The 10374-nt window shown below is 42.6% G+C and overlaps 1 protein-coding gene across 2 annotated transcripts in view; it reads left to right on the forward strand.

Annotated features, from left to right (window-relative positions):
• Positions 1–9955, forward strand: part of col5a3b (collagen, type V, alpha 3b) — a 29795-nt gene extending 19840 nt beyond the window's left edge. For both annotated transcript variants that reach the window (XM_058792190.1, XM_058792182.1), the window contains exons 38-65: positions 76–165; positions 287–340; positions 529–636; positions 720–827; positions 1085–1138; positions 1212–1265; positions 1350–1457; positions 1602–1655; positions 1747–1800; positions 1890–1943; positions 2027–2080; positions 2170–2277; positions 2361–2414; positions 2493–2546; positions 2733–2786; positions 2893–2946; positions 3144–3251; positions 4016–4069; positions 4146–4199; positions 4372–4479; positions 4554–4607; positions 4719–4754; positions 6065–6118; positions 6202–6472; positions 6581–6693; positions 6909–6977; positions 7050–7283; positions 9075–9955. In XM_058792190.1, the coding sequence (XP_058648173.1) occupies positions 76–165; positions 287–340; positions 529–636; positions 720–827; positions 1085–1138; positions 1212–1265; positions 1350–1457; positions 1602–1655; positions 1747–1800; positions 1890–1943; positions 2027–2080; positions 2170–2277; positions 2361–2414; positions 2493–2546; positions 2733–2786; positions 2893–2946; positions 3144–3251; positions 4016–4069; positions 4146–4199; positions 4372–4479; positions 4554–4607; positions 4719–4754; positions 6065–6118; positions 6202–6472; positions 6581–6693; positions 6909–6977; positions 7050–7283; positions 9075–9221 (2418 nt within the window). In that variant the 3' untranslated portion in view covers positions 9222–9955. The remainder of the gene's footprint in view (positions 1–75; positions 166–286; positions 341–528; positions 637–719; positions 828–1084; positions 1139–1211; positions 1266–1349; positions 1458–1601; positions 1656–1746; positions 1801–1889; positions 1944–2026; positions 2081–2169; positions 2278–2360; positions 2415–2492; positions 2547–2732; positions 2787–2892; positions 2947–3143; positions 3252–4015; positions 4070–4145; positions 4200–4371; positions 4480–4553; positions 4608–4718; positions 4755–6064; positions 6119–6201; positions 6473–6580; positions 6694–6908; positions 6978–7049; positions 7284–9074) is intronic.
• Positions 9956–10374: the final 419 nt, after the last annotated feature.

Raw genomic sequence — 10374 nt, forward strand, 5'->3', positions numbered from 1 at the left:
CGCTTTCCACTTCTAACTTCCTTCCTTATAATAACCCTAACCCTAATTTATAATATGTGTGTGTTTGGCCATCAGGGCGACCCTGGAGGTCCAGGTACTTCAGGAAAGAGCGGCCCAGCAGGTCTGAAAGGGTTCCGTGGAAGTCGTGGAGCGCCGGGTGCCATGGTAATTTACTGTATCCAGCTGATTTAGGATTGCTGCCAGTGATTCTTTAGGTTGTTAAATGTTCTCTGTTGGGCTTCCTGATTGGCCAGTGTTGTCATGTGACCTGTGTTCTCTTGTGTAGGGGCCAGTTGGATTAAAGGGAGGGGCGGGGCCAATCGGGCCCCCTGGACCTTCTGTACGTAATCTCTTCCAATAATCTCACAAAACCACATTAAGTATATATCATTTTTATATTGTTTTATTTTCAATCTTGAGGCAAAATTATGACCTAGAAAAGTTCTTGATGAGATTTTTCACGCTCTGTTATATGTATGTGAAAGTATATTAACATATTATGTCACAAATATATCTGTTTCTTCCCAGGGGCCCACAGGTGAACGGGGCCCCCCTGGACTGGCTGGTGCCATTGGTCAGCCTGGTCGAACTGGAACCATCGGTGGGCCTGGACCAATGGGAGAGAAGGGAGAGCCAGTAAGACACGCCCTCACATGTGAAGATAAATGATTGACCAGTGAATGACCAGTGTGTGTGTAACTGTGTGTTTGTGTGTTCAGGGAGATAAAGGTCTGATCGGACCCGCAGGACAGGATGGTGACCAGGGGCCCGTTGGATTACCAGGAGCTGCTGGCCCTCCAGGACCCCCAGGAGAGGATGGAGACAAGGTGATGAGGGCATATGTTCATCTGTGATTAGTAGTGATGATGTTTATCAACTATAATAGACTTTTTGCCCTAAATAACAACTAAAAACAGCCCAGAACACTCTGGTAACCAAACAGAAGTGCTAATAGCCACTCAGAAACCGCATAGTAACTCCCTAGAAACAGCCTAATAATAGCATCACTCACAATTTTATAACGAAAATGACAAAATCTATTTATTGCTTGATAGTTAAAGTCCTCTGTGTTTGTGATTGTCAGGGAGAAACAGGGGCTCCAGGGCAGAAAGGCAGCAAAGGAGACAAAGGAGAATCAGTGAGTGACTGAAATAAAACACATCTCACTCTCACACCTCACAGTGTTACCAATGATTTAAATCTGCTCTCAGGGGCCTCCAGGACCAGCCGGCACTCAGGGGCCAGAGGGGCAGCCGGGAGCACCGGTGAGTGTTTGAGGAGAAACGACATCTTCATGTTCTCGCTGTGTTCAGAGAGTGTGTGTGTGTGATTGAGTGTGTGTGTGTCAGGGTGTGGACGGTGAGCCCGGTCCTCCAGGACAGCAGGGCATGTATGGACAGAAGGGAGATGAGGGCCTCAGAGGATTCAAGGGCTCCAGGGGCCCGGGGGGGCTACAGGTACCTGATCATCAACCATCTCTCCTCTATTTCAATGAAAAATCATGAGCTGCTGATGTCAGTGTGACAGAGACCCGTCATATAATGGAGATATGTGCGTGTGTGTGTGTGCGCGCGTGTGTGTGTGTGTGTGTGTGTGTGTAGGGGATGCCCGGTACTCCAGGAGAAAAAGGAGAGAGCGGGAACTCTGGTCTACTGGTGAGCTCATCAATTCATCTGTCATTCATGTTCATGCTTATTGATCTCTATGTAAATTCAATGTGTGTGGTGTGTGTTTGTGTGTTTTCAGGGTCCTCCTGGTCAGTTTGGGCCCAGAGGAGCTCAGGGACCCTCTGGTGGACAGGTAAACACACCCTCCCCCATAATTTTCTAAACTAGTTCTAAAATATATATTTTTTTCATTTCATTTTCTAAAACATATTTGTCTTTCAGGGTCCTCCTGGCCGTCCTGGAGTACGTGGTCAGCCTGGTGGAGTCGGTGAGAAGGTAAATCATCCAGATGTTCCTGCTGGTGATCACATGATCTGGTGAAACACACACATCATGTTATATATGATTTTAAATGACAGGGTGAAGATGGAGAGTCTGGTGATCCTGGACCTGTTGGTGTTCCTGGCAGTGCGGTGAGTCCATTTCTCCTTCTCTGATCTTTGATCCACAGCAACACTTCCTTTATTACCACAGCAACACTTCTGTGTGTGTGTGTTTTCAGGGCGAGAAAGGTGAGCAGGGTGAGAAAGGAGACACAGGACCACCCGGAGCTGCAGGTTCCCCGGGAGCCAGAGGAGCATCTGGGGAAGACGGATCAAAGGGGAACGCGGTCAGTATGTGTGTGTGTGTGTGACCTCAGTGTGATAATCTAGTGTGTTAGCTGACGTATTCTCTGTCTATCTCGCTCTACAGGGTCCTATTGGTTTTCCTGGAGATATGGGTGCTCCTGGAGAGGCAGGTGTTAACGTGAGTATCTTCACTGATGTCAGTCAAAGACGCTTTAAGTGGCATGCTGATGGTGAAAGATCTTGTCTGTTCTCTCAGGGTATCGATGGGACTCCTGGATCTAAAGGAGACAATGGCGATCCAGGCAAATCGGTGAGTCTCTCTTATGTTTATGTCATTCATGTAAGCTCATGTTCTCCTGATGGCTCTGGATCTGTGTAGGGCAGTGAGAGGATTATGGCATGTGTAGAGGCAGGTGTATTTGAGACATCAGTGGTGTTGAGATGATGATCTCTCATCATGTTTCGACCCTCTCCTTCTCGTTACTCTGGTGATTAGGGCCCTCCAGGACCCTCTGGAGAACCAGGACCACCAGGAAGACCAGGACGCAGGGTGAGTGTGTGTTTGTGAGGAATCAGGTTAAGTACTATATGACTCAACTTTCTTTGAGTACGTGTTGAGCTCCTATCTGCTTTTGTCTCTCCGGGTTTGTGCTTAGGGTCACTTGGGTCCTCCTGGAAAAGAGGGGCGGCCGGGGCTGAAGGGCAACAAGGTGAGACATTCAGTAGATGATAAATCAATGAGTCTTCATTCATTTTCTGTCACGCTGGATGAGTTATGTTGTGACATGAGTGCAGCATCATAGGAGCGAAAGCTCAGTTCCAGCAAACTCCTGAATGAGATTTGAAAGGATTACTAATCGTCGGTTGTCCTTCTGATTCATTATGCTGCCACTGGGTCTGTGTTCAGGGAGCTCCAGGATACGAAGGCATCATGGGAAAGACAGGGCCGGTGGGCGGTCAGGGGAACCCAGGGAAAGCAGGACTTCAGGGGCTTCCAGGAATCCCTGGACCAGCGGTGAGCTCTGTTCCTCTTATTGTTAATCATTTTTCTCTGCTCAAACCCACGTGAGTCTGCTCCACAGTAACATGAGGACCATATAATGTAGAATCTGAACAAATGAACAAGAGCCCTGGACATGTGAGTTTACATTCAGCCTTATCATCTATTAAAATCTTTAAAGTCGGTGTGAAATAGAAACTGCTCCAGTTTCTTCTCCAGTCATTAAGTTCTTTTAAACTCTGTCCCTACAAACTTACCAGCATACAGTCAAACCAATCTTTATTTTCACCTTCAACATTTCTCACACTATCACAGTTTATTTGCTATAGTTTAGAAAATGATAATAAAATATGACGAGAACTCAGAGTTAAACTGTGTCAGAACAAATTCATTTTGATAATAATAACTTTGATAGAAAGGTATGTAATGAATTCGGTTGAATAGCTGTCAGCTGCTAAATTAAGAACACAATTAGATGAAACCAATTTAGCTCAACCAGTTACCAAGCAATGCTTCATTGTGTTCAGTCTGTGTGTAAAAAGATCACATTAGCAAATAAAGAAAAAACACTTCAGCAAAACATGCTCAGGTCAAAGTGTCTGGGTAATTTTAATTTAAAACACGAAACCAGACGAGTCCGAGATACTGTAGCAACAGCGTGTTCAGCTGAATTAAACACTGACTGATGCCCCCTGCTGGCCTGGAGCTGACGTCTCCTGTCAGATACTTGTGAATGCTGATTTAATAGAGATGAATGTCACATTCTCTCTCTGCTGTAGGGAGAACAAGGGCTGAATGGACCCCCAGGTCAAACGGGACCCCCGGGGCCGATGGTAAGGCTCAATAACACTCCTCATGCACTGATCTTTAATATGACATTAGACTGATGTTCTCATTACACGTGTGCAGGGTCCCGCTGGACTGGCAGGACTGAAGGGAGATTCGGGCAAGAAAGGAGAGAAGGTACGTCTCTCACACACACACACACACACACACACACACACACACACACACACAGACACACTCACACTCTCTCACACACACACACACACACACTCACACTCTCACACACACACACACACACAGACACAGAGTAAATGCTCATGATTTCATTATATCTGTGTGCATGTGTCAGGGTCATGGCGGTCTGATCGGTTTGATTGGGCCGCCAGGTGAGTTCGGAGAGAAAGGTGATCGAGGACTGCCGGGAAACCAGGGGCCGCAGGGAGCCAAAGGAGACGAGGTGAACACACACACACTCATATAGACACACATTCACACGTTAGGAAGCTGATTTAATCGTGTTTCTGCTGACAGGGACCAGTCGGACCTCCAGGACTCAGTGGACCACCGGGATTACCAGGACTGTCTGTGAGTCTTGTGACACTTTAATCTTCACAAACATCAGACCCATCACGGTCTTCTGGATATGTTTGGGCTTGTTCTGGTCTCACAGCTTCTGTCTGTAACACTGTGTTTCAGGGATCCATGGGACAGAAAGGGTCTAAAGGAAACCAGGTGAAACACACACTGATTTTTACTTGAATTCATAATGATCTGCTGACCATTTGACTTGAGATGTGTTAGCTGAGTGTGTTCCCATGTATGCATTTAGTAGATACTTTTATTCACAGTGACTTAGAAAAGAGGAACATGAACAATTTTTCACTGAGCCAAGTATTCACAGTGCACAATGCCAGTTTTAATAGAGAGCTAGATTAGGAAACAAGCTAGGGAAGAGGTGAACTGTAAAGGCTAAGTGCTTGAGGGCGTCTTCTTGAAAGTCGCAGTGATCTCAGCGCTTCACGTGGAGATTGGCAGCTCATTTCACATCAGAGGAGCAGAGAGGGTGAAGGTCTGGAAAGTCCAAGGCTGTGTTTACACTGGCACAAAAAAATTATATTTTTTGCTCACATCAGACAAAGATCTGAATTTATTGCTCACGTGTAAACACAAAAATCTTCATGAGATCCGATTTTTTTGGCATCCGAATTTCCAAATGTGGATTTTAATTGGATACATATCCGATTTGTGGACATCCGACCTACATCTAAACGCACACATCTGATTTCCTCAGAACTACAAGCCACCACAATGCAAGGGTTTGTCCATTAAGACAGCGTTTTAATGTCAGCGTATTGTATATGCGCTTGCATTTTTGTATTGAGAAATTGCGCAACATTCAGGAGCTGGTTTTCAACCCCTGCCCCATGAATTTTATAAAATACAACAGCTTTGCCACTAAAACCTATTATATTTGTCAGCAATGAGGTGACAACTTAGCTGTACTTTGGTAATTAAACCAACAAATTTCACTATTAGGCTACTCACTCGCACATTCTCTCTCTCTCGTTAATTCATTCAAATTCATTCCAATAGAATCTTACAGTGCTACTTTATTTCACTCCAAAATTCTACATCTAATGAGCTGTAGATAAAATAACAAATGAAAATTGCAGTTATTTTCTGGTCTTTATCTGTTCAGTCAGATTTTGTGCTGCAAAAAATCCATGACAGCAGTTGTCCATGCTGGGAAATAATAATGTCCACTCAACGTGAATTATATAAATCATTTTAATAGCAGGGCCTACTACCATGTGCATAGTAAAGAGATCACTGATGGGCAGGAATTCATGTAAACACAAATATCGGATGCCAGTCGTGTCAAAGTGAATGTAAACAGGCGGGCCAAAGAATCATGGTCAAAGATCGGATCTGTGCTTTAAGACTTGCACAGCCCAACTGTTCCCATCAGTCTGTGAGCTCGTCAGCAGCAGCAGATACTGAATAACTCATGTGATATGTGTGAATGATGTGGTTTATTTAAGGGCCCCATTGGACCCAGAGGAGATCCTGGTCCTGCTGGACACCCTGGTCCCCCGGTGAGTCTCCAGTCACCCATAAACTCATCATTAGATGGTAACTAATGGCCGAAGGATTAACTGAATGAGTTAATCCTATCCAGGGTCTTCCTGCGGTGGGAATGGTGGCTCCTCCGGCGCTGGATGGCCGAGGGAAGCGGAGGAGACATTCAGATGTGGATGGAGCGGCGATGGAGGACGGACAGATGCAGGACGAGGAGGCTCCGGGGGAGGAGAAGGACATGGAGGAGGTGTTTGCGTCTCTGGTCTCCATGAGGACGGATGTGGAGGGACTCCGAACACCACTGGGCACCTACCACAGTCCTGCCCGCACCTGCAAAGAGCTGTGGATGTGCCACCCCGAGTATCCCGACGGTACGGACACGACACACATTCAAACAATAATTTCCGCTTGTTCCAGTGCTTTCTTAGCCTGCAGCTCTGGAGGAATCATCATCGTCTGTGTGACCTTTGACCTTTTAGGAGTTTACTGGATTGACCCCAACCAGGGATGCCACAGAGATGCGTTTAAAGTGTTCTGCAACTTTACAGCAGAAGGTGAAACATGTCTCCAGCCGCACAGCAGCGTACAGACGGTGAGAGATTCAAATCACAGCAACCACGGATATGAATTCACTTTTTTACATTTGAATTTATTGAGGTCACAACCACTACGAAGCTGTCCATTTTTTGTGGACAAGGGGGGAAGCCAAAAAGGTTGAGAAATACTGAATTTGACAAACTTTTATAAATGCCTTTTGTATATACTGTGTGTGTTTGGAAATGTGTTCATGACGTTTACTGTGCACAGGTCAAAATGGCTTCGTGGAGCAGAGAGAAACCAGGAACCTGGTTCAGCCAGTTTAAGAAGGGCTCACAGGTGTGTGTGTTATTGTGTTGTGTGTCTTTATCCTCTGCTCTCATTCACACTCTGTCTGCCTGTGTTATGTAGTTCTCTTATGTGGATGTGGATGGAAACCCCGTTCACATCGTGCAGCTGGGCTTCCTGAAGCTCTTGAGCGCCACGGCTCACCAGAGCTTCACTTACGTGTGTCAGAACTCGGCCGGCTGGTTCGACAGCACCTCCTTCAGCTACAGACACGCGCTGCGCTTCAGAGGCAGCAACGGAGAGGAGCTGACGCAGCAGAACGCACATTACATCCAGCCCACGATCGACGGCTGTCAGGTACACGCTCACCTCACTCCATACCTTCAGTTCACAGGAACGACTCACTGAATCCTGGACCAGTTCACATGAGCGACTCAGTGAATCATGAATCAGTTCACAAAAACGACTCAGTGAATCCTGGACCAGTTCACACAAACGACTCACTGAAAGCTGGACCAGTTCACATGAACGACTCAGTGAATCCTGAATCAGTTCAGATGAGTGACTCAATTAATCCTGAATCAGTTCACATTAATGACCCAGTGAATCCTGAATCAGTTCACATAAACAATTCAGTGAATCCTGAATAAACAATTTGGCGAATCCTGAATTGGTTCACGCGGTCCGTTTCTCAAACAGAAGGCTGCATCCTCCGGAGGTCGCATTTCTCATCAAGCCTGGTTTATTTCACTTAACTGAGCAAATTTATTTCACTTACATTCGCGAGTCAGAAGCGTATTACAACAACTTATGTTTAACAAAGAATAATGGTCAAATTTATAGCTGTTAATATTCTAAAATAAGATCTTCTTTATGACGTATGTAGCCTTCCGTTTGACATAGTGTCACATCAGTGAATCCTGAATCGGTTTACAAGAACGAATCTGCAAATATTGAATCAGTTCACATGAATAACTCTGTAAATCCTGAACCAATTCACATAAAAGCAAATCCTGAATCAGTTCACATAAATAACTCACTGAATCCTGAATCAGGGTGCATAAACAATTTGATGAATCTTGAATTTTTTTCAAATAAAGGACTTTTCCCGAATCTCAAAATCCCGAATCAGTTCACATAAAAGTCTTGGTGAATCCTGAATCAGTTCCTATGAACAACTGCATTCTGAATCAGTTAAAATAAATGACTCGGCGAATCCTGAATCAGTCCGTATGGATGGCTAACTAACAGTGTTGCCAGCTCATTTTCAGGGGAAGTTGCTAAAGGAAGGTCGATTTGTTGCTAAATGACGTTGTGATGTCATTGCACGATGACATCATTGCGTAATTACGACGCAAAAACGTCACTATATCAGCAAAAAATATATTTTATGTATGTTAATTTAGATTTGTTTGTAAAATAATATAAATGCATTATACAATATTAAAATATAAATAACTATTTTTAATACACTTACACAGTTTTGAACCATTACAATTATTTAATTTTTATTAGCTAATAAACTAATAAGACTACACATTCTGAACATTTATAGTTTTAAGCAGTATATTAGTAATTAGTATGCTACACTCTAAGAAAAGTCTGTAAAAATAGGGTGCAATTAATGTTAATATTAAGGAATTTTCCGTATTGATTTTTCAATTATTTTTTACCTGCATTTTAAATTACGCATTGTGTTTTGTGTTTTCAGGTTACAACAGATAACGGATAACACATAATGTCCTGAAAAATTACTAGTAGCCTGCCTTTTCCATTTTTCTACATATTTTTCTTATAGTGTACTAACTGATCAACAAGCTAAGGTGTATCATAAATGAACAATTATTCAATTATTATTATCAAATTGAACAATTGCAAATAGCAGCTAACTTATTTCATGTGATGTGTGTACTGCTATGCATCTTTGGTTTCCTCATTTTGTGTAATTTAGATGGAAATTGTGTGCGTTTTTATCATTTGAGTCACTTATCAAAAGTTGCTAAAAAATGCCAAATAAAAGTTGCTAGGGTAGTGTTTAGCAACAAACTCGCTAAGTTGGCCACACTGCTCACTAATCCCTGAATCATTTCCTGTGAACAACTGAATCCGATCACATAAGTGGCTCCTGTGTTTTCTCTGTGTGTGCAGTCGCGCTCGGGGCAGGACCGCACCGTTCTGGAGGTGGACTCTGCGCAGTCGGACGCTCTGCCGCTCGTGGACGTGGCCGTGACAGATTTCGGGAGCGCGAAACAGAAGTTTGGCTTCAGCGTGGGGAAGGTTTGCTTCAACGGCTAGTCAAGAACAGACTTTGACAGTGTATATATTTATACATCAGTCCTTCAGCTGCTTGCGTTTGTCTGAGAACAGGAAGTGGTGCTTGAAGGGCGATCATGTGACATGATGACACCCATCCGGACGCTCTTGTGTTTGGATGTTTACAGAGATCAGACCTCACGGAGATTCACAGTTATTTTGTATTATTGTTTGAAAGATGTCGATGTATTTTTGTATTTGTTTGTATGAATGTTTCGTAATCTTGGTGCTACATGAGGCTGTATTTTAACTTGTTTACATGATGTAATGAGCTCTATGTCAAACTGGCAGTGCATTCTGGGAAAAGATATCGCCGCAGCTCCATCCAGCGGGTCAGGAGTCGTACAGGATGAGGATTTAGATGTCCATCGGATTGTTTTTAGTGTTCAATATGGATAGAGATGTTCTGACTGTGGTTTTGATAAGTACTGTTTGAGAGGAGAGATTTATAAATAAAAGTATTACTTAATAAAAGCACCCGGTTTAGAACGCATGATTTACACTGATTCACACAGACCAGCTCAAGATTTTAGCGAATGAATCAGCATGTGTGATTCATCTGATAGAAAGGGCAATTAAATATATCTAGTTTTATAAAATGTGCTTTTATGTGAGTTTCTTATGAAAACACATCCAGGTCAAATTTTTAAATATTATTTAATAAAGTGTTATTTTCACATTACTTTCATGCCAGTTAAACACATTTACTCCTCAAAAGTCTCATTATTCTCAGTGATAATTTTCAGATTATTTTGACTTTTTTATTTTATTTTATGTATTTTATTTTAAAAAATAAAATAAAATTTTTTACATTATATTTTGTATTTTTTATTTATTTATTTTTTGCATTTACACCTCAAAAATCTCATTATTCTCAAAGATGATTTTCAGATTATTTTGGCTTTTTAATTTATTGTATGTTATTTTATATTATTTAATTTAATATTTTATTTTTTTATTTTATTTTATATATTTTTTTTGTTGTATTTTTTTTATTTGAAAATTGTATTTTATTTATTTATTTTTGTTTTGTTTTGTTTTATTTTTTTTTTTTTGCATTACCAGAATGTATGGGAATTCCTGTGTCTTTCCTGATAGACACACCTTCCCATCTCTCCCACCCCTCGCTCGCTCT

The sequence above is a fragment of the Onychostoma macrolepis genome, chromosome 01 (genome assembly GCF_012432095.1).
Source record: "Onychostoma macrolepis isolate SWU-2019 chromosome 01, ASM1243209v1, whole genome shotgun sequence".
NCBI lineage: Eukaryota > Metazoa > Chordata > Actinopteri > Cypriniformes > Cyprinidae > Onychostoma > Onychostoma macrolepis.